The sequence below is a fragment of the Stegostoma tigrinum genome, chromosome 11 (genome assembly GCF_030684315.1).
Source record: "Stegostoma tigrinum isolate sSteTig4 chromosome 11, sSteTig4.hap1, whole genome shotgun sequence".
NCBI classification, from domain to species: Eukaryota; Metazoa; Chordata; class Chondrichthyes; order Orectolobiformes; family Stegostomatidae; genus Stegostoma; species Stegostoma tigrinum.
This window is the reverse complement of record NC_081364.1, coordinates 28452083-28473131: the sequence shown is the minus strand read 5'-3', so window position 1 is coordinate 28473131 and position 21049 is coordinate 28452083. Positions and strand designations below refer to the sequence as shown.

Sequence of the window (21049 nt, the reverse complement as noted above, 5' to 3'; positions counted from 1 at the left end):
CCTCTGCAATGTTTATCTAATCTCAGCATTTGTACATGCTACTACTTCACAGCTACAATCAGGTGGCCTATACACACTGCAGTCTTATATCTTTCCTATTTTACTGCTCTGTCTATAAAGGCCATACGGCCTGTTTATGTATTATTCATATCCACTTTTCCCATGGAAGTGATTTTATTCTTAATCATTACGGTAGCTTCTCGAATTCAACTGTTTTTCTGATCTTGCCTGTAATCCTTAAAACCTACCAAATGAAAGTCCAAGTCCTGGCCAGCTTGGAACCATGCCTCAGTAATTGTTAACATGTCATATCCTCTTCTTAATTTGCTCCTTCTTGAAAATGTCTATTTAGGACTTACATTCTAACCCGTTCTAATTTGCTCTGTTCTCTCTCTTCATTTTAGTTAACATATTTCAGTCTTCCTCTAATTTAATGCACTTAAAGTACAATTTCTGTGATCCTATTCCTTTTCTGTTTTTATTTGCTTTCAAAATTATTATCCATACTAGGTTTATCACTGAGCCCTATCCCTGTTTATGAGGTTAAAATCTTCGAGAAGATCCCTTTGGCTTGGAACCCTTGTCCTCGTCCTATTCAGTTTGAGCTGTAAATAACAGTTTCTTCCAGTCCAGTACTGTGGCCAGTGTCCCATTGAATGGAACTCCTCTTTCCTCACATGACTCCTTGACACTTGTGCTTAGTCCTCAGTCCTTTATTCTATGTCAGGTTGCGTCTGGATCACCTAACAATCCAGATAATCCAGTAATAGATATAACTTGACACCGATACTGAGTACTTCAACGGCTTTGTATGAGACACAAAAGGAGAAGGTGCACAATGACGTGAAATTACCTTATCTTACAGCTTGCTAAAGATGTTGTGGAGTTGTTTCATAAGGAGGAGGCCGTTGTACTCCAAAAGCTGTGATGAAAATATTCACAATGACAATTATGAACACCAGGCCTGTAGTGATGTTGTTGAGAATATCCAGCTTGGCTTGTTTGTTACGGTCATTCAGATCATACTTGACTGAAAAGGAGAGTAAGAATTGTGATTGAGCAATTACAATTGAAAGTTCTACATTCATAATGTCAAAGCAAAAAATGCCAAGCCATCAATTATCATTGCCATTCATTATGTATATTAAGAATCAGGCATGTAATGTTTAAATTGTGATTCAAATTATAGCATTAAAATCTCAGCACTCTCAGTCTACCTGAAATGTTTTATCATGCTACAAAGAAGTAGCAGATGGAGTTTAATTTAGATAAATGTGAGGTGTTGCATTTTAGTAAGGCAAACCAGGGCAGGACTTATGGTCTGGTGCCGGGGAGTGTTGCTGAACAAAGAGTCCTAGGGCGTAGGTGCATAGTTGCTTGACAGTGGAGTTAGGGGTAGACGGGGTGATAAAGATGGCATTTGGCACATTTGCCTTCATTGGTCATAACATGGAGTCTAGGAGTTGGGATGTCATCTTGCAGCTGTACAGGATATAAATGAGGCACATATTGCATTCAGTTCTGATCTCCCTTCTACAGGAAGCATGTTGTTAAAGTTGAGAGGGTGCAGAAAAAATTTACAAGGATGTTACACAGATTTACATAGGATTTGCACAGATGATTTGGAGCTGGGCATTAAGTGTGCTGTGTCAAAATCTGCAGATGACACTACAGTGAGTGGTAGAGCAAAGTGTGCAGAAGACACTGAAAATCAGAGAGATATGGATAGTCCGAGTGAGTGGGCAAAGGTCTGGCAGATGGAGTACAATGTTGATAAGTGTGAGATCATCCATTTTGGTAGGAATAACAGCAAAATGGACTATGTTTTAAATGGTAAAAAATTACATCATGCTGCTATGCAGAGGGGCTTTTGGGTGTTCTTGTGCATGAATCGCTACAAGTAGGATGGCAAGTGCAGCTGGTAATTAAAAAGGCAAATGGAATTTTGTCTGTCATTGCTCGAGGGATGGAGTTTAACAACAGGGAGGCTATGCTGCAGCTGTATAGGGCCCTGGTGAGGCCACAGCTGGAGTACTGTGTGCAGTTTTGGTCTCCTAACTTGAGAAGAGATATATTTGCATGGAGGGGGGGCAGAGGAGATTCACTTGGTTGATTCCATAGTTGAGAGGGTTGGATTATGAGGAGAGACTGAGTAGACTGGGATTATACTCATTGGAATTCAGAAGAATGAGGCGAGATCTTATATAAACATATAAGATTATGAAGGGAATAGATAAGGTGGAGGCAGGGAGGTTGTTTCCGCTAGCAGGTGAAACTAGGACTAGAGGGCATCACCTCAAAATAAAGGGAAGTATATGTAGGACTGAGGTCAGGAGGAACGTTTTCACTCAAAGGGTTGTGAATCTGTGGAATTCCAGTGAAGCGGTTGAAGCTACCTTGCTGAATGTTTTTAAGGCAAGGCTAAATAAATTTTTGAACAGTAAGGGAATTAAGCGTTATGGTGACTAGGCAGGTAAGTGGATCTGAGTCTCAAAAAGATCAGCCATGACCTTATTAAATGGCAGGACAGGCTCAAGGGGCTGGATAGCCTACTCCTGCTCCTAGCTCTTATGCTGCTGGGATCGGAGGGCTTGAGCAATAGGGTGAGGCTGAAAATGCTGGGGCTATTTTCCCTGGAGTGCCGGAGGCCAAGGAGTGACCTGTTATAGAGGTTTATAAAATCGTGTGAGGTGTGGACAGGGTGAATAGCCATTTCTTTCTCCCCAAGGTAGGGGAGTCCAAAACTAGAGGACATAGATTTAAGGTGGGAGGGGAAAGATTTAGAACGGAACTAAGGAGTAGCTTTTTCATGCAGAAGGTGTTGCGTATACGGAACTAGCTGCCAGACAAAGTGTGGGTACAATTACAATAATTAATAGGCATCTGGATAGGTATATGAATAGGAAGGGTTTAGAGGGATATAGGCCAAATGCTGGCAAGTGGGACTCGATCAGATTGGGATGTCTGATTGGCACTGACGAGCTGGACCCCCAGAGTGTATTTCTGTGCTGTATGGCTCCAAAACACTGACTGGATTGCAGTGTTTACAAAGGCTGCTCACTTATACAAAGCTATGAGGTGCTTCCCATGGCAATTCATTTTGAGATAGTTTTCTAATATAAGCAATTATGAATATCGTGTGAAAATAAACACAAATCCTTCAAACATTAATTTGACCTATCACTAATCTAGGGAGAGCTTCTAATTAGAGCTTCCTGTCCCGTGTCACATTACTACCTTTCAGGACAAAAGCTCAATGAAATGAAAGTCTGCCACATTGCTTTGTTTTGCACAATATGAAAAATAATCATATGCACTAATTGTTGAATGATGGTATCATAATCAGGTTTTGCAGCAGTCATGTTTATGAACTTCACATTATTTTATTCTAAGCCTAATGTCCCGTCTCAATCAGCAAATTCACCACAAAAGGAGGCAAGGATAATAAAAAAAACAAATTATTACTGGAAACACTCAACACTGGATCAAGTAAATGCCATTCAAAGGCACTAATGTCTAGCTGTCATATTCTTGGTAGGGAACTAACTGATAGTAATGAATGTGCATTAATTAAAATATCACGTGAAAGGTTACACAAGTATAGCCTCCAAGTAGTTTTAACAGCATGATATCTTTATTTTGAGAAGGAAACTCCCTGAAATATGTTTTGTCCACTTTGCAGTTATATCATGTTTTTAGATCTAAAGGGCTGCTGGGCTAATTTCATAATGTTAAGTGGGTTTTATATTTCAATTTAGTCATTAAACTTGCATACAATCTTTGGTCACTGTTAAAGTTCTAGCTGAATTGAGCAACTTCTCCTAAAATACCAGGTTTGAATAGGACTGCAACTTACACTGCATTGCCCTTGTTCCTGAAAATTACACCCACTCAGTGACTCCGAAACCACAGCTGTAAACAGAAATAAAGTGATGGCTTGTGTTGGTTCCTGATCCTAATCTCTGAAACTGAGGTGCTTTATTTAAAAAAGTTACTGTGTCATCAAAGCAGACTGAGCACAACACTACAGCCTTAAAGATACAGCATCAGCACCCAGTTCCCAAAACCAGATGGGAATATTGCTGACATTATGGTAAATAGGTGTATGGAAACATATTTTCCGATGATTTTCTTTTAATACATCAAATACTTGGATAAAGTGCAGGCTGTGATTGGGCTGGTGGTGGAGTTCATGCACTTTCAACTGCATTTATGATGACTGGACTTTGCTTTCAGATTATTCAGAATAGAGTAACTCAGTCATTCATATGGACAAAATTTATAATACAGTTTCTGGTATTTCCAAGCAGTCCTCATTCTTTTTGTACTTTCCTTAACTTCATCATGCAACCATCATCATAAAAACTGCAATTATTTAGCTCCTTTTCACTTGAATTGAGGTTTCTCTGGGTAACTGAGTGAATAACGGCTGCAAGCTCTGCAGACCGAGCTGATCTCACCACAGTACAGAAACTGGCTTCAGCCCTCAGGGGTTTGAGGGAAAACAATTCAGACAGTATTCTGTTCCCAATTTCTATTAAGTTTATTTCATGAGATGTGGGCATTTGTTGCCCCTTTCTAATTGCCCTTGATTTGAGTGGCACCATTTCAGAGACAGTGAATTGTCAACGACATTGCTGTGGGTCTGGAGTCACATATGACAGCTGATTTCCTTCCTGGAGGACAGGAGTAAACCAGATGGATTTTTACAACATTCAACAACTGTGTCATGGTCACGATTGTTGATGCTAGTATATGTTCCAGATTTATTAACTGAATTTTGCAACAGTTGCCACAGAGTGTTCTGAATCCATCAACCCCTTCTCCCCACTCGAGGCATTTGCCTGGGCCACTGGATTGCCAGTCCAGTAACATTACCAACACATTGCCATCTCCCTGCTGGTATTGGGATCGCTGCTGAGCGATCAGGCATGGATCAGTGGTGACCACTCAGTGGTCAAATACCATGCCAGTGCTATGTGGCCAGATAGCCTAGGGCCTGAATGGCTAGGCCCAAAACCAGAGTGGGCAACGTTTGAGCAGCCATAACTGATGGACTTTCAGGACAGGTCAAGCACAACGCATCTGCACGAGACACAGGCAGGTGAGGACAATCCTGGTTTGTGTATTGGAGTACAGCAGGCACTCTAACCAGTGCCCTAGATTCCCACCATGACCATGTATGGAGAGGGTGTGCATCCTCGACATACCGGGAATCCCACTGAACACTGTGACTTTATATTTTTCGTAACTTTGTGCTCTCCCCTTGAAGAATTTGTAAAGGCATAGAAGGATTCAAAAATTGACAGGCTGTGATGTGAATATGACTTCACTCTTCTTCAGTTATGAAAATCTTTTAGACTAGTTTTTGGAATGGTTAGTCATGCATGACTGAAAATCATTTGGCTGATGGTAAGAGAACATTCTCTGACCACTTGGAGAGAGTTTGAGAGAATGACCATGTGCAAGACCAACCTTCACCAAGTTGATCACAGCTGACTACACAGCCTGGCCAAGTTCAAATTCTCATCTCTTACCTGGTCCCCTAGTCTGGTATCCAGGAGTAGTTTAGATAAGGATTGCGACAAGATTTAACACTGCAATTGGTAGAGTAAGAAAGAATTAGGAGGTTGATTGGGAAAGATAAGGGTTTTAGATAATATTTGGCCATACGGTCCATTTGGGCCTTTCGTGTATTTTGTGAATAACATTGCATTAAATTGCAAGTTCACTCTGACCCATTTGTATGTTTCACAAGTATAGTGCTCTAGTAAAATTAGTTTACTTTGAAACTGGTCAAGGTGCAGGACTACAGTTCACATGAAATGAGCAGGCACTTGTATCTTTGTACTTTTTGTATCTTTGTGCTCTCTCCTTGAAGAATTTGTAAAGGCATGGAAGGATTCAAAAATTGACAAGCTGTAACATGAATGTGACTTGATTCTTCTACAGTTATGAAAATCTTTTAGACTAGCTTTTGGAATGGTTAGTCCTGCATGACAGAAGATTTAATTAGCTTATCCAAGCCAGGCATTGAGAATGGACAGAGGTGGTGAGTAAACACAAACAGCAAGCACGAGCTTTCCTCTTATTGGTCATGTGGAATTCAGAGCCAGAACTCTCAGCTTCATTCAGATGAACTGTTGTATGTGGGGTTTGAATCCTGTACCTTCTGAGTCCAAGGCAGGAATGCTATCACTGGATTAAGTCTCAGTGCCCATAAAAATTACTGCCTTGAGGAAAGAAAATTTGTGAAGGGTTGAAAATTTGAATGCATTAGAATTTCACAGCATAGCTTCAAAACAAACTAATTTATACCTAATTATAACCAAACCAATATTTGGCTGGAAGTTCGTGATAAAAATGCTGTCTCTTTTTTTCACAAAGTATGTTTAAAACAATTAATTGACACATTTCTGTAATTTCTCTTGCACCATTATCCGATACTGCAATTCGATACACAAAGAATATACGTAGGTTAGTAATAATAGAAAATTGGTCTGTTCATTCACTTTGTCAATACAAAAACATAACTGTCTTAATATAATTCAGTATTTAACTCACCAATAAATATCAATAAGACACCCACAACTAACTGAAATATAAGCGAGAGGCTAATGAGAATGATGAGTGGTATATAGTAGTTGAAGTTAGGCCCTTGGTCAATCACAGCTTTCAGCTGCGATGCATTGGCCATCAGCAAGGCAATATCCAGCATGCTTTCTGCTGCACTCTTCTTGTTGGCGTAGTGATTGAAGTTGATGGACTGTCTTCTCCTCCCATGCGGATTCTGTTGTGGGGAAAAATATGTTGAGGACAAAATTAGGTCTATGGCACAGAGATGACTTCAACTTTCATGTTGTTTGACTGTAATTCCCAAAGATCTGACTGGTTCTTAGCTATAATGCAGCCAGATAAGGCTTTTCTCTGCAGAACATTGTCCAAACAACAAGAGACTTTGATTCAGATTTGTGCAATGGACACTGAAGGGCCATTACTACTTAAGCTATAAATCATTTCCAAAGCAATTTTTATTCATGTTAATTAAAAAACTGTACTTGCCAGAAAGACAGTAATAGCAACAACTTCTGTCACACTTTTAAAATGGTAAAATATCCAAAAAAGTTTTGCAGGAGCATTACCAAATGGAATTTGAGACTTGTTATACAAACATAATATTTTCGAACATTTTACATCCATGTACACTTCTAATCTAAAAATAAAACCTGTTATAATATTTGACATCAACCTTTTCCATCATACTTCCATATTTATAATGGAAACTGTCTATGCAAATTTGTCACATCATAATTATACCATACCATCAGTGGTGGTTCAGTGGCACTTCAATTTTGCATCTCACCTCCACCAATACTTTGGAGAACCTCTAGTGATTTGTGCATGGAATCAAGAATACTGCTCTGGTTCCCATTGCCTATAAATACTACAGTATAAAATGAAAGTATATGCAAAAATAATCACACCATGAACAACTTTAAAATAGAGATGGAGTTATATTTGCTCTTCCTGGCACAAATATTCCCCACTTTTTAATAATGGTTTTATCTGCAGAGTACAGTTGGTCTTTGCTACCTCTCAGCAAGGTCATAGGAGAGTATTTGTTAAGATATTTTATGATTTGCCCTAGAATTACATAATCCTCCCTTTTTTTAGAAGTCTAGGATTTGTATCTTTTGAACTAAAGAGTTTTCTAAATTATCTAAAGTTTATAATTAAATTCCATGTCACACACATACTTACAATATTTTATCATTTTTCAGTTAATGGAAAAAGATTATTTTAATTAATATTATAATAGCACAAGAAGTGTAAATTTTAAACGTGATGACTGAAATCTTTTTAATCTATAATCATGAAATATTTGATACCATTCTAAGGTATGATAGGAAATCAACCTGAAAGGCTAACTTGGTTTCTCCCTTCACAGATGCTGCCTGGCCTAATATATCCAGAAGTTCCGATATTTTTTCAAGGACTATTCCGTGATTTTACTTACTTACCATAAGTTACTGGTGACTAGATGAATATACCCTCTTAACTCATGTTTTGCTCAGCACAGCATTTTAAACTAAATATGGTAATATTTCAATTACAAAAACATCAAATCAAATGTATTTAATATTTGTTATGACAAAATACAAATATTGGATCAACTATCTTACTGAGTGCCAACCATTCCCTTACACACATTAGGTCAATATTTTTGCCAAGACAACAAATTGTAGAGGAAATATTTTGTTATCTTGTGTGTTAGGAACAAAAGTATTAGTTTGTCTTGGTCTGAAATCAGGAAACATTGAGAATCTTTTACAGCACATCATGTGACAATTATAGAGAATGAAGGGCTTGTCACACAGGAAATCTGTACTCAGTGAGGTTCAGAAGGATAAGTGGGGACCTGATTGAAACTTACAGCATACTGACAGGCCTGAAAAGAGTGGATGTGGAGAATATGTTTCCACAGCAGGAGAAACTAGGACCCAAGGGCAAGCCTTAGAGTAAGGAAACATCTGTTAAGAACTGAGATGAGGAGGAATTTCTTCAGCTAGAGGGTGGTCAGTTTATGGAATTCATTGCCACAGAGGGCTGATGAGTCAAGTCATTGACAGTATTTAAGAGAGAGCCAGGTCCTTAATTGTTACAGAGAGGAGGCAGGAGAATGGAGTTCAGAAACATAACTGAAGATGGCAACGCCAGCACGACAGTTAGTGTTCAGGCTCCTGAGCCCATTCACTCCAGGCTGGCAACATCTTTTCCTTTTTTCTCTCTCTCTTCTTTCTTGTCTTTCTCTTTCTCTTTTCTTCTTCTGACGTCGTGCTGGCGAGTATGGCGGGTGTTGGTTGCAGCAGTGGAGGTGCCTGGACTGAAGGCTACTGGCCACAGTAGGCTTGGAACATGGTCTCAGGGACTCAGAGTGTCTTCAGCTGCAACATTGGAGGAGCATGAAGCTGTGGTAGGCCTGGAGAAGATTCCTGGCTGTGGCGGATACAGTCCTCTCAGTAGGGATTCCTGGCTGCAGGATGCCTGAAGTGTGGCTGTCATCGCTGTACAGGGAGTGGGACTCCTTGAGGCCCGGGACACCTTGCAGAAGACCTGAGGCTGTGTTTGGGGACCCTTTCCACAGAAGATGAACCCTATTTATGTAACTTCTTCTTACTCTTTTTGTAACTCAAAATGGTGCTGGAATATGGCGACAAAACACTATTCACTGTATCTTTTTAGATATGTGACAATAAATAAAGCAAATAAATACTGCAAGCTGTAACTGAATGGCAAAGTAGACCTGATTGGCCAAATGGCCTAATTCTACTCCTATATGTTATGGTCTTATGGTCTTTTCACCCAGTTGTACACAGTTTAGTACTGATCTAATGGTGTTCAGCTTGGGTCTTTTACACTTTGAAGTGTTTTGGAGGACTACATAGAGAAAACATTGAAAATCAAAATGTTATCTCAGTAAATAGATCACCAAGCTCCATGAATAAAAGTACAATTTTTGCATCCATATTTTCCCAGGTGTTTACAATTAATAAAAACAATTTTCAAAAACAACATTATTGAGTCCAAATTGTCAAAGTGTGCCTGCCACTAATGACAACATCAACTTGTAGTTTGACATAATAAAACATCCAAGATGCTTTACAGGATATTATCAGGCAAAGTGAACCACATATGGGGATATTAGAACAGATGACCAATAACTTGGTCAAACAGATAAGTTTTAAGAAGTGACATATAGGAGGAAATGGAGGTACAGCAGTATAATTCAACCAAATTCATAATAAATCCATTAACAACATCAGTTAGAATAAATTGTGACAGAATTGTTTTGTTTCCTGTGCCTGGATGTGATTGAGCACACTAATGACTTCGGTTTTAATGCATATAACTAGTAAGATATGGATTGTCCTGGAAAGTCGATGAATTGAGAGTTACTCCCTGGATACTGTCAATAGCGATCGAGGAGAAAAGTGTATTGAGGCGCTGTATTCCTGAGCTACCTCGGTTGTATCTTCTTGCAACTCCTGCCCTGATCTTATTATGCCATAGGAGCTTGCTTGGCTATCTTTATCATTCTGCACTTGTATGACCTCATTCTTTTGACAGAGTTACAGGAGAACAGCTGACTTTTCATTCAGCAGTGAGGTCAGTTATACATATTGAAAGTATAGACAGTCAAAATCCTGGGATTGTATTCATGAGAGCTTAGAAGGTTGAGGGGAGATCTAATAGAAACTTACAAGATAATGTATGGCTTAGAAGGGGTGGAGGCTAGGAAGTTGTTTCCGTTAGGCAGGGAGACTAGGACCGGTGGGCACAGCCTTAAAATTAGAGGGAGTAAATTTAAAACTGAAATGAGACAACATTTCTTCAGCTAGAGAGTGATGGGCTTGTGGAATTTGTTGCCACGGAGTGCAGCGGAAGCCAGGATTTTGGATGCCTCCAAGGCAGAGATCGACAAATTCTTGATCTCAGAAGGAATCAAGGGCTACGGGGAGAGTGCAGGGAAGTGGAGTTGAAATGCCCATCAGCCATGATTTAAATGGCGGAGTGGACTTGATGGGCCGAATGGCCTTACTTCCACTCCTATGTCTTATGGTCTTATGGTCTAAAATTATAATTTGTTTATTTATTGCTGTACATGAGATCTATTTGTGGTCTTTGGCTCAAAAGGAATATCAGCAACATTATTATTGCAATAAACTGCTGTGGGAGCTTTAACACATAGGAATTAAATCTAAATTGAGAGGAAAATTACAACTTTTGATGTAAAGTGTTACTATTTCCTTCCATCATTTATTTTCTGAAGCTTTGCATGCCATACAGGATAGAATGACACTTTCCAAAGTTTACCCATAGCTGGCTGCTGGAGTGTCAATAAGATACTCAATTAAACTCTTAATGAAATTTCCCCTCAGGGAGATGTCTGAGTTTTGTCACAGTTTCGCGAGGCTTCCAATTACACATTGTTACAGAAGTAAAAATGTATCACTGTTTCACCCAGCTAACTGCATGTTTCTTTCAACGTATATTATGGCTTTCAGTCATTGGGGAATTTACACCACAGCCCCTTACATTAAACCTTATGGGATAGAAAACCTTGGGGCCTTTCTATTCCAACTTGTGTGAAGACACATTCATCTGAATTGAGGATACATACAAAATACTTCTTTTTCGCATAACTGCACGTTCCACTCTGACAGAAATAGCCAAGAACACATGCTAAACCTAACTATGCACTGTATACGTCCCAATGAACCAGAAATTCCACTAAGACCTGTGCTTATTTGAAAGTTCCCATCCCTAGTTGCCTTTTAGAAGATGGTGGAGGTGACTGGGGCATCTTGACGCAGGGCAGTTAAATCCACACCACTATACAGAATGGAATTCCAGGGTTTTGACCTAGCAATGAAAGGAATATAATTCCAAGCCAGGACAGTGTGTGACTGAAGGAGACTTTCTAGGTGATACTTACCAAATCCTCAGTTCATGTGTCCAAAGCCATAAATTCACAATAATCAATAAATTGGTGCAAGAATTCACAGTCAGCCCATTAAGCCCTTCCGAACCTTAGATAAATTCAATTTGTCTTTCAAATAAACCATTAAATTGATTAAAACTAAAAGAGGTAACAATAAGGCTCAACTGAAAAAATTAAATATGGCTATTTTCAGAGTTGTAGATATTTTAGATTGCCTTTAACTTGAGTGAGGATTTAAATAAATGAGTAAAAAAAAATCCTGGCTGCCAACTGTGAGAGGAGGAATTTTACCCTGTTGTTTTAAAGCGTGGAAGTAAGTGTATTCAGTAATGACTAACCACAATGACAACAACTCATCTGATAACCCTCCAGTCATCTCATTGACAGCTGATAAGTGAGTGAGGGTAAGTAATTCACCCTATTGCCAGCCTCAACACTGGCGACCCAGGTCGCCAGAACTGCTGGTCAATCAGAGGCCAGCAAATTCGGGATCCTAAAGTCCACCAGCTGAGTCGGACTCCTCAGAGTTCCAGTGGCGAGGTACATCTCATATCAAGTGAAAAATATCTATACAAATAAACCTACTAGAGAAGTATTCCAAAGATCAGGACAACTTGGTTAAGATGCCCTCAATTCCATGCCATTATCTATTATCATGGCTTTACCAGAGAAGGTAATTGGAAGGAAAGAAACTAGAGTTCAAAATCCAGTTTTACCTGATTTTCACCCCATGTATTATTGGGGATGATTTTTCACACCTTGGTCAGATAAAGTAGAAACCATGTCATATTGTGGACAGTTAATGAGGAGTAGATCGTGCCACTTTCCTAAATAACATGAATACAATCTGTTTGGAAAAGGAAAGAAGTTCCAAAGTGTAGGGCTAATGGCAGCAAATCTGACAGGACAAATAAGTGAAAGACAATAGATTCAAACATAGTCTTGCAACCAACCCCACCCTTTCCAGTATATAAAATTTGTACTATGTAGATTGCCTGACTAAATTTTGATGAACCTGCAAACTGCTTTGGGCGACAGTTTATTTCATGGAAATGACCAGGAAATGTTATTTGTAATTGTGTTGAAATCCAGCCACAGAAAGACTGACACAAGTGGGAACTCCGGAGTGGTGTCTGAGGTTATCTAATCCGGCCACAGGACAAATAAAGAAGTTTACTCAAGTTGTTTATCGAAATTTAACTTCAGGAATATGTCCAGTATACCCACAAATAGAAACTGTTATTCCAGTAAAATGACAACCGATGTATTACACAATGACACAGCAGCCTGTTTAGTCGTGAATCAACTGGAGATACGTTGAATGGAATTAATTCCTTCTTGGAGGTAGCAGAGAAAGGAAATAACGAAATGAGAGATAACAAAGTGTGGAGCCGGATGAACACAGCAGGCCAAGCAGCATCTTAGGAGCACAAAAGCTGATGTTTCGGGCCTAGACCCTTTATCAGAAAAGGGGGAGGCAGACAGGGTTCTGAAATAAATAGGGAGAAGGGGTGGGGGCAGATCGAAGATGGATAGAGGAGAAGATCGGTGGAGAGAAGACAGACAAGTTAAAAGGGCAGGGATGGAGCCAGTAGAGGTGAGTGTAGGTTGGGAAGTAGGGAAGGGATAGGTCAGTCCGGGGAGGACCGACAGGTCAAGGGGGCGGGATGAGGTTAGTTGGTAGGAAATGGAGGTGTGGCTTGAGGTGGGAGCAGGGAATAGGTGAGAGGAGAACAGGTTAGGGAGGCGGGGACGAGCTGGGTTGGTTTTGGGATGCAGTGGGGTGAGGGGGGATTTTGAAGCTTGTGAAATCCACATGGGAACCCTGCAGCCCAATGGTATCAAAGTGAAATATGAGGTGCTGTTCCTGCAACCTTCAGGTGGCATCGTTGTGGCACTACAGGAGGCCCAGGACGGACATGTCGTCTGAGGAATGGGAGGGGGAGTTCAAATGGTCTGCGATTGGGAGGTGCAGTTATTTATTGCGACCCAAGCGTAGGTGTTCTGCAAAGTGGCCCCCAAGCTTCCGCTTGGTTCCCTCGATGTACAGGGGGCCACAACAGGTCCCTATTTATTTAAGAACCCTGTCCCCCTCACCCTTTTCTGATGAAGGGTCTAGGCCTGAAACGTCAGCTTTTGTGCTTCTAAGATGCTGCTTGGCCTGCTGTGTTCATCCAGCTCCACACTTTGTTATCTCGGATTCTCCAGCATCTGCAGTTCCCATTATCCCAAATAATGAGTTGAGCTGGCTTTGAATATGAACTCACCCCTCAGCAATTAAATGCTGGCTGAGATGGCCACTGGGGACTTCCTCAATATGTCAGCATTTAATGTCCTTAAGTCGATTAATGGTGGCTTATGGAACTCTACATGCCACGTACCTGACATGTGCCTTCTCAGTAGGCAGGAAAGGTGGTTAATTTTCCAACTAATGAGGAGCAATGGAAGAAACTAATGACAGTATAAGGGGATGGCTTCTGTAAGATATCCAACTGCCCTGGTCTCCGATTCCCCATGGCTCACCCTTTTTGTTTGCAGTCCCTCTATAAACTCTGTGGCAAGAAGATAACAATAACTTATCTTGCCACTTTCCCAGATCCTCAGAAATAGGCCTTGAATTGTAGACTTTAGGCCCCAGAATTTATCGGCCTCAGACTGGCCAGCAGTTCTGGCGACCTGGGTCACCAATGTTGAGGCTAGTGATAGGGTGAGATACTTACCTTCAGTCACTAATCAGCTGTTGATGAGACGACTGGAGGGTAATCAGGTGAGTCACCTTGTCAGTGGCTTGGCGTGTTTGTCACCACCAAACACACTCACTTCCACACTTTAAAATAATATGGGAAAATTCCTCCTGTTATTTACTGACTTCAAAATATTTTGTTTTTCATCATTTACTTAAATCCTCACTCAAGTTAAAAGCAATCCAAACTATCTGCAACTCTAAAACTAATGACATTTTTCAGTTTCCAGAAAATAACAGTTCAGCTTTATTGTTGCCTCATCTAGTTTTCATAAATTACTTTAATGGATTATTTTCAAGAAAAGTTGCTTGTGCTACTGTTCTAAAAGGGATAATGCACTCAGTTTGTTGGTGAGACTGAATTTACTGCTTTAGACCCACTTTAGACTTTGTAAGCACCATGTGAAATTTCTCTTACTGTCACGCACCATCCTGGCCTGGAATTATATCGCCTTCATTCTTGCCGGGTCAAAATTCTGGCATTCCATCCCAAACAGTGTTAGCAGCTCAACCACCACCTTCAAGAAGGCAGTTAGGGATTGGAAATGGTCATACTGGACATATCAGCAAAGCCCACATCCCATGAACAAATAAAGAAAAACATTGAAATCCTATATTCTTGTAACTTTACACCCTTTAAGGTATTACTGATAGGAGTTTTTACTTCATTTATAAAAGGGGGTAAGGACATTCAAGAACATGAAGCTAAATACATTTAAATTGAAAAACTAATTCTCAAGTCCAGAGTTTCCATTAAAACAATATACTATGAAAGTGATAATGGGAACTGCAGATGCTGTAGAATCCAAGATAACAGAGTGTGGAGCTGGATGAACACAGCAGGCTAAGCAGCATCTCAGGAGGACAAAAGCTGACATTTCGGGCCTAGACCTAGATGAAGGGTCTAGGCCCGAAACGTCAGCTTTTGTGCTCCTGAGATGCTGCTTGGCCTGCTGTGTTCATCCAGCTCCACACTTTGTTACTATGAAAGTGTTCTGTACGACATGTGTGCTGGTTAATGCATATTAGGCTTTCACTTTTGTTGCATTTTAAAATTTTTATAAATAAATTTAAACTCTGCAGCCTTCTGGAGTCAATATCGAGCTCAACAATTTTACAACTTGAGGCACTTTCTCCCGTGTCATTACCCCAACACCGACACACCAAGCCTTGTTATCACATGGTCTGCTATTAGAAACAACCCATCATTAGCCATTCAGTGTCCACTAATAGCTATTCTTACTCCCAGGCTGATCATTCCTTTGTCTGTCCAAATGTTTTTTCTCTTTGGGCTCTATCTCCACCTATTGTACACACTTTAATTCCTCCTCCCACCCCATCTTTTGCATAAAAGTCACCTTTTTCCAGGCTGCCATCAATTCTGGGGGGTGGGGTCACTAGACTCAAGGCATTGCCTCTGGTTTCTCTCTGTGGGTGCTGCTGGGTCTTTTCAGCAATTTCTGTTTCTATTTCTGATTTCCACCATCCGCAGTTTTTTTGGTTTTTAAAAATATGTTAGTCCTTACCATTTAACAAAACATAAAAATATATTGAATAAAGCGCAAAATAATTAGGTACAATGAGTCCTAACTCCAAACTTACAAAACCATTCGTTTCTGTGCTTTCTGGCAATTTAATTTCCTAAAGCAGTTACCAGTGAGTTTACTAATTAGGGCTACATTAAACCAGTTAGAATCAACATTACTGGTAAACTAGTTTAGGTAGCCAACAATGGTCTCTCATATCTCTCTGAAAGCAAACAGAGATTTATTTGGCTAAATTAAAGACAAATTTTCAGATAATTAACTGTAGCGTACAAATCCACCTTCTCAACTGTCCATCTTGGGTTGAATATTTGGGCCAATTCTGCAGTTTCCAGTTTGAGGCATGGGGAAATACAGACATCATTTGTGCCTAAAAACATTGTGAGGGGATACACTTCTTCTCCCTCTTTCCTCAGTTAGTTGCATTTATGTTCCAGGTTAAATTCTTGTCCAAGCTTTCCCTCTTGCGCCTTCTGAATGAAAGAAACTGTATGAGTTTAAACAACTTCAACCCTCAGTGGATACAAGCCTATGTGGTCTATTTGATATTTTCACTGGTTCCAAAAAACAAATAAAATTCTACTTCGTAACACTCAAATTCCTCATCTCTCATCTTAAAACAACAGACGCCAATTCTAGAATGTGGTTATTCTTGTGTATCCATCTTTTCTGTTACTTTGTATATAATGGAAGCTATGCACTCAGGACTTCAGTTGTGAAATTTATATTTTTTTGCTTTATGCAATCACTCTCTTAACAACGCTGAACATTCAGACTATCTTTAACAAGTGTCTTGTAGTTTCTATTAGCAACAGGCCCAAAAGAAATGAGGTCACTTTAAATTCTAATACTATCATGAATAATTGATTAATGTTAGTATCTGTTAACTCCCACTGTGTTTCTACTATATTCATAGACTTGAAATGTAAATAAAGTAAATATGAACAACAGTTTAAAATTATATGAATGGTTCTCTTCATCCAATTGCCAAAGATGGAAACAGTCCCAGGCTTCAGTGAGATCAAATTGTTTATATGCGATTTACATTGCATTTATAAGCAATTTACTGGGGAGATAATAGCCTAGCGGTATTATTGCTGGCCTGTTATTCCAGAGACCCAGACAACATTCTTCGAATCCTGCCATGTCACATGGTGGAATTTGAATTCAACGTAATATCTGGAATTATGAATCTAATGGTGACCATGAATGCATTGTCAATTGTCAGGAAAAACCCATCTGGCTCACTAATGCCCTTTAGGGAAGGAAACTGCCATTCTTACCTGGTCTGGCCTACATGTGACTCCAGACCCACAGCAATGTAGTTGACTCTTAATTGCCCCTTGGGCAATTAGGGATGGGCAATAAATGCTGCCTAGCAGGGACACCCTCATCCTGTTAATGAATAAAGGGGAAAAAAAGCCCCCCTTGAAGGACAGAGAAACATTATGCTCCTGCTGTATCTACTTAATCCAGTACACACGGAAGTTAAAAAAAGCCGTAACATAGGCACACAATATTTACTGGGACAATGTAATACCTCCTCAAAATAGAAAATAAAATTTGAGACACACGCAAAGACAGAATAAACAAGACTAGGGCATTGAGAAGTTGTATTTAAGCACGTTTGCTTCAGAGTGAAAAATAATCAATGACAAATGTCGTAAGGCTTTAAAAGGGAGAGAAAAGTTGTAAGAAAGAGAAGCAAGATTACAGATGAAAAAGTAAACAGGCAGAGTTTCACCAAGATAAAGCTGCACCAGTTTTCCATGAACAATGCTATGGGAGATTAAGTAGCTTAAATAAAATACAACAATGAGAATCATATTTTATAGGCAGCAGAATCTCATTCATTTGTATACTGTGATGCGTATCCACATCCGTCAACATTTACATTAGCTGTAGCTGGAAGCTCAGTATGACTTGGACGAAATTGCACTGAAGTATCCACAAGCATGTAACAGATCTCACAGCAGAACAACTATTCCAGCAGTCCTTCATTCCCAATCAAGAGTTAAACCTTGTACATATTTCAAAACAAAGGAAACAAAACAATTAACTCTAGCCCATTTCTATGATTTAATGCTTGATGAGAAGCTGTAGCAGCTCATTTGATACACATGACTTGTCTGAAGCATTTCCTCATAAAAAGAAGTCTTGCCAAACTTCTGCAGTGATGTAAGAGGAATTTTGGTAGCAAATAAACTGCTATATCCATTCATCTGTATAACTTTAGACATAATGAATCCAGAAATAAAGGGGTTTTTTTTCTTCACGTGGAAAAAAGTTACAGACTTTTATTGCTTAGATTGTTAAGCATTGACATTTACAAGTAGGGCTATCAGAGGGCTTTTCCCAAAATAAGATTTGAGAGCAGAGGCGTCTGTCTGTCTCTCTTCCAAAATCCAACCACAACCACCCATTATACAACGATTTTTTTTAAATAGTTCTAATGGGAACAGAAACAGTAAGCTACTTAAGTTCACTTACAAACATGAGAATATTTGCCCACTCGAACCTACTCCACCATTTAATAAGGTAGTGGCTGATGTGATTGTGGCCTAAACTCCACCTTCATGCTGACCTCCAATAAACTTTGTGACCCCTTTATTAATCAAAAACATATCCACTGTAATGTAAATCATGTGACAAATATCAGTACCCGCTCACTGAAACCTGTAATTGCCCATCTCGGAAATTCTGTGTCATGGGTTCTGTGAGTCCACGTGTGGCAGATGAGCGCTCGATTTCAAGCCACATCTCTGACCACACATTTGCAAGGTATTTCTAGAAGATGGAATTGTTCCTTGGCCTTGAAATCTTTGGCATTCCTTTCTCCAGTTCTTTTTCCATACTTCTTTTTGTCGCTGCTGCTCTCAAAAGAATAGCTTGGTGGCTTAGTGGTTAGCACTGCTGCCTCACAGTGCCAGGGCTGGGTTTGATCCACCCTCAGGCAATGGTCTGTGTGGAGTTTGTACATTCTCCTCATGTCTGCGTGGGTTTCCTCCAGGTGCTCCAGTTTCCTCCCACAGTCCAAAGATATGCAGGCTAGGTGGATTGGCCGTGCTGAATTACCCATACTGTTCCGGGATGTGTAGATTAGGTGGGATATAGGGGGGAATGGGCCTGGGTGGGATGGTCTGAGGGTCGGTGTGGACTTGTTGTGCCGAAGGGCCTGTTTCCACACTGTAGGGATTTGATGATTCTACAAATCCTATTGCTTCATACCGGAGGTTCCTCCAAGTCAGTTTCTTCTGCATGAGGGTTTACTAATGTATTGACATCTATGTTGCATTTCTTGAGGGAAGCCTTCAGAAAATCTTTGAAATGTTTCCTTTATCATCCTCTCATTCAAGTGCCTTCCTTGAACTTGGCGAAGATTTGCTTTGGCAGTCGGAGCTCAGATACCATAAGCATGTGGCTGGCTCAGCGGAGTTAGTTTCAGGTTATCATGGTCTCGATGCTGGGTGCTATTGGCTGCTTCAAGGATTCTGATGTTCGTACATCTGTGCGCCCAGCTGATGCAAAGAATCCATCTCAAACAATGTTGATGGTACTTCTCCGTAGCCTTAAGGTGGTGTCTATCTCAGAGTTGGAAGAATGCCTGCCTTCTTCACAAGGGTCTTAAAGTTAACACAGATGTCACAATCATTGAAGACTCTTATCCACAGGTGTCCAAAGACAGTGCTTGCAGATTGGATAAGATGTTGAATCTCCGCATTAATATTAGCCTTGAATGAGAGATAGCTTCCTGGGTAAGGGAAATGTTCCACATGTGGATGAATTTCTTCTGATTCCAATGGAAGAAGGGCCTAGAATTTGACCTGAGATGGGTGGGTAAAGGATTTAAGTTCTTGAGGTTGAACCTGAGACCAGCTCTTTGGTACGCACGCTTCTATGAAGGCATTAAATGACGATGATATATATTTAACATCATTTATTGTAAATTTGGGTTTCTAGTTTTTGAATTAGTAACATGTTGTTAAAAATTAACTCATAAATATTTCTGTAGCCAATGCGATTTCCTTTAAAATAGTTTTAATGCCTAGCATTGGAGTCAATTAGTTTTTTTGTACCACTAAAGGAATTTTTTGTTTATCTTATATCTATTTTGCAAACCAGCAAGGTAAATAATGAGACTTCGTTTGAGACTTTGATGACTTTTTTTGAGCTTTAGGTAAACAGTCATGGTTTGGAGAGGAGGCTTTTGGTTTTAGTTTTACTTTGAGTTTTGGGCAGTCCTACGAAGTCTTTGGAATAGGATGGCAATATCAGTCTGTGCTCCTGAGAAGGGATGGATATATAATTAACTAGGTCACTTTGGAGTGGAGACTTAGTGCTGATCTCTGGACAATGGTGTTGGGATAAAACCCAGAAGAAGTTACTTAAACTGTGTAGATTTAAGCTTGAAGGGTATGTTTACTCCAGGAAGAAGTTACCTGCAACTCTAGACTAAAAATTGAAGTCACAAGTGACTTAGACTTAGTATTTGATGCAAGGACTCTGCTATGAGTATTGTATGCGTGGTGCTTTGGGTAGAGTACCAGGGGAGTGTTTTAGGTACCATACGAAAGCTATTGTTTTTCTTTTCATTTTATGAAGGAGCGTTTTTTTTAAGATTAATGAGATTATATGTTTACTGTTTAAAGTCTTTTAATTTGTATTGTAAGTAGATGGTTTGGTACATTTGATTTTATCTTAATTTCCTTTTGTTAATAAATGTTTTTTTCTGTCTAAAGCAAAATCTACAGAATTGAGTGCTTATGTTTCAGTGAGACACCATTATTTAAACAAAAACAAGTCAAAGTATAATCTATCAAGCCAAGTTTTTGTCTGGGATTTCACTTATCTGGTAATAACATCAGCAGGGATTAATAAACCACGCTGTCTTGAAAATATACATTGATGTGGACTTCACCAGTTTCAAAATCTCCCCTTCCCCTACTGCATCCCTAAGCCAGCCCAGTTCGTCCCCTCCCCCCACTGCACCACACAACCAGCCCAGCTCTTCCCCCCCCCCCACCCACGGCATCCCAAAACCAGTCCAACCTGTCTCTGCCTCCCTAACCGGTTCTTCCTCTCACCCATCCCTTCCTCCCACCCCAAGCCGCACCCCCAGCTACCTACTAACCTCATCCCACCTCCTTGACCTGTCCGTCTTCCCTGGACTGACCTATCCCCTCCCTACCTCCCCACCTACACTCTCTCCACCTATCTTCTTTACTCTCCATCTTCGGTCCGCCTCCCCCTCTCTCCCTA

The 21049-nt window shown here is 40.0% G+C and overlaps 1 protein-coding gene across 1 annotated transcript in view; it reads right to left on the bottom strand.

Moving 5' to 3' along the window:
* ninj1 (ninjurin 1) overlaps nucleotides 1-21049 on the bottom strand; it is a 60255-nt gene that overhangs the window by 10137 nt on the left and 29069 nt on the right. Inside the window, exons 2-3 of the mRNA XM_048547698.2 lie at nucleotides 6565-6790; nucleotides 854-1030 (exon numbers count right to left, since the gene is read on the bottom strand). Of these exons, the coding sequence (XP_048403655.1) occupies nucleotides 870-1030; nucleotides 6565-6790 (387 nt within the window). The 3' untranslated portion in view covers nucleotides 854-869. The remainder of the gene's footprint in view (nucleotides 1-853; nucleotides 1031-6564; nucleotides 6791-21049) is intronic.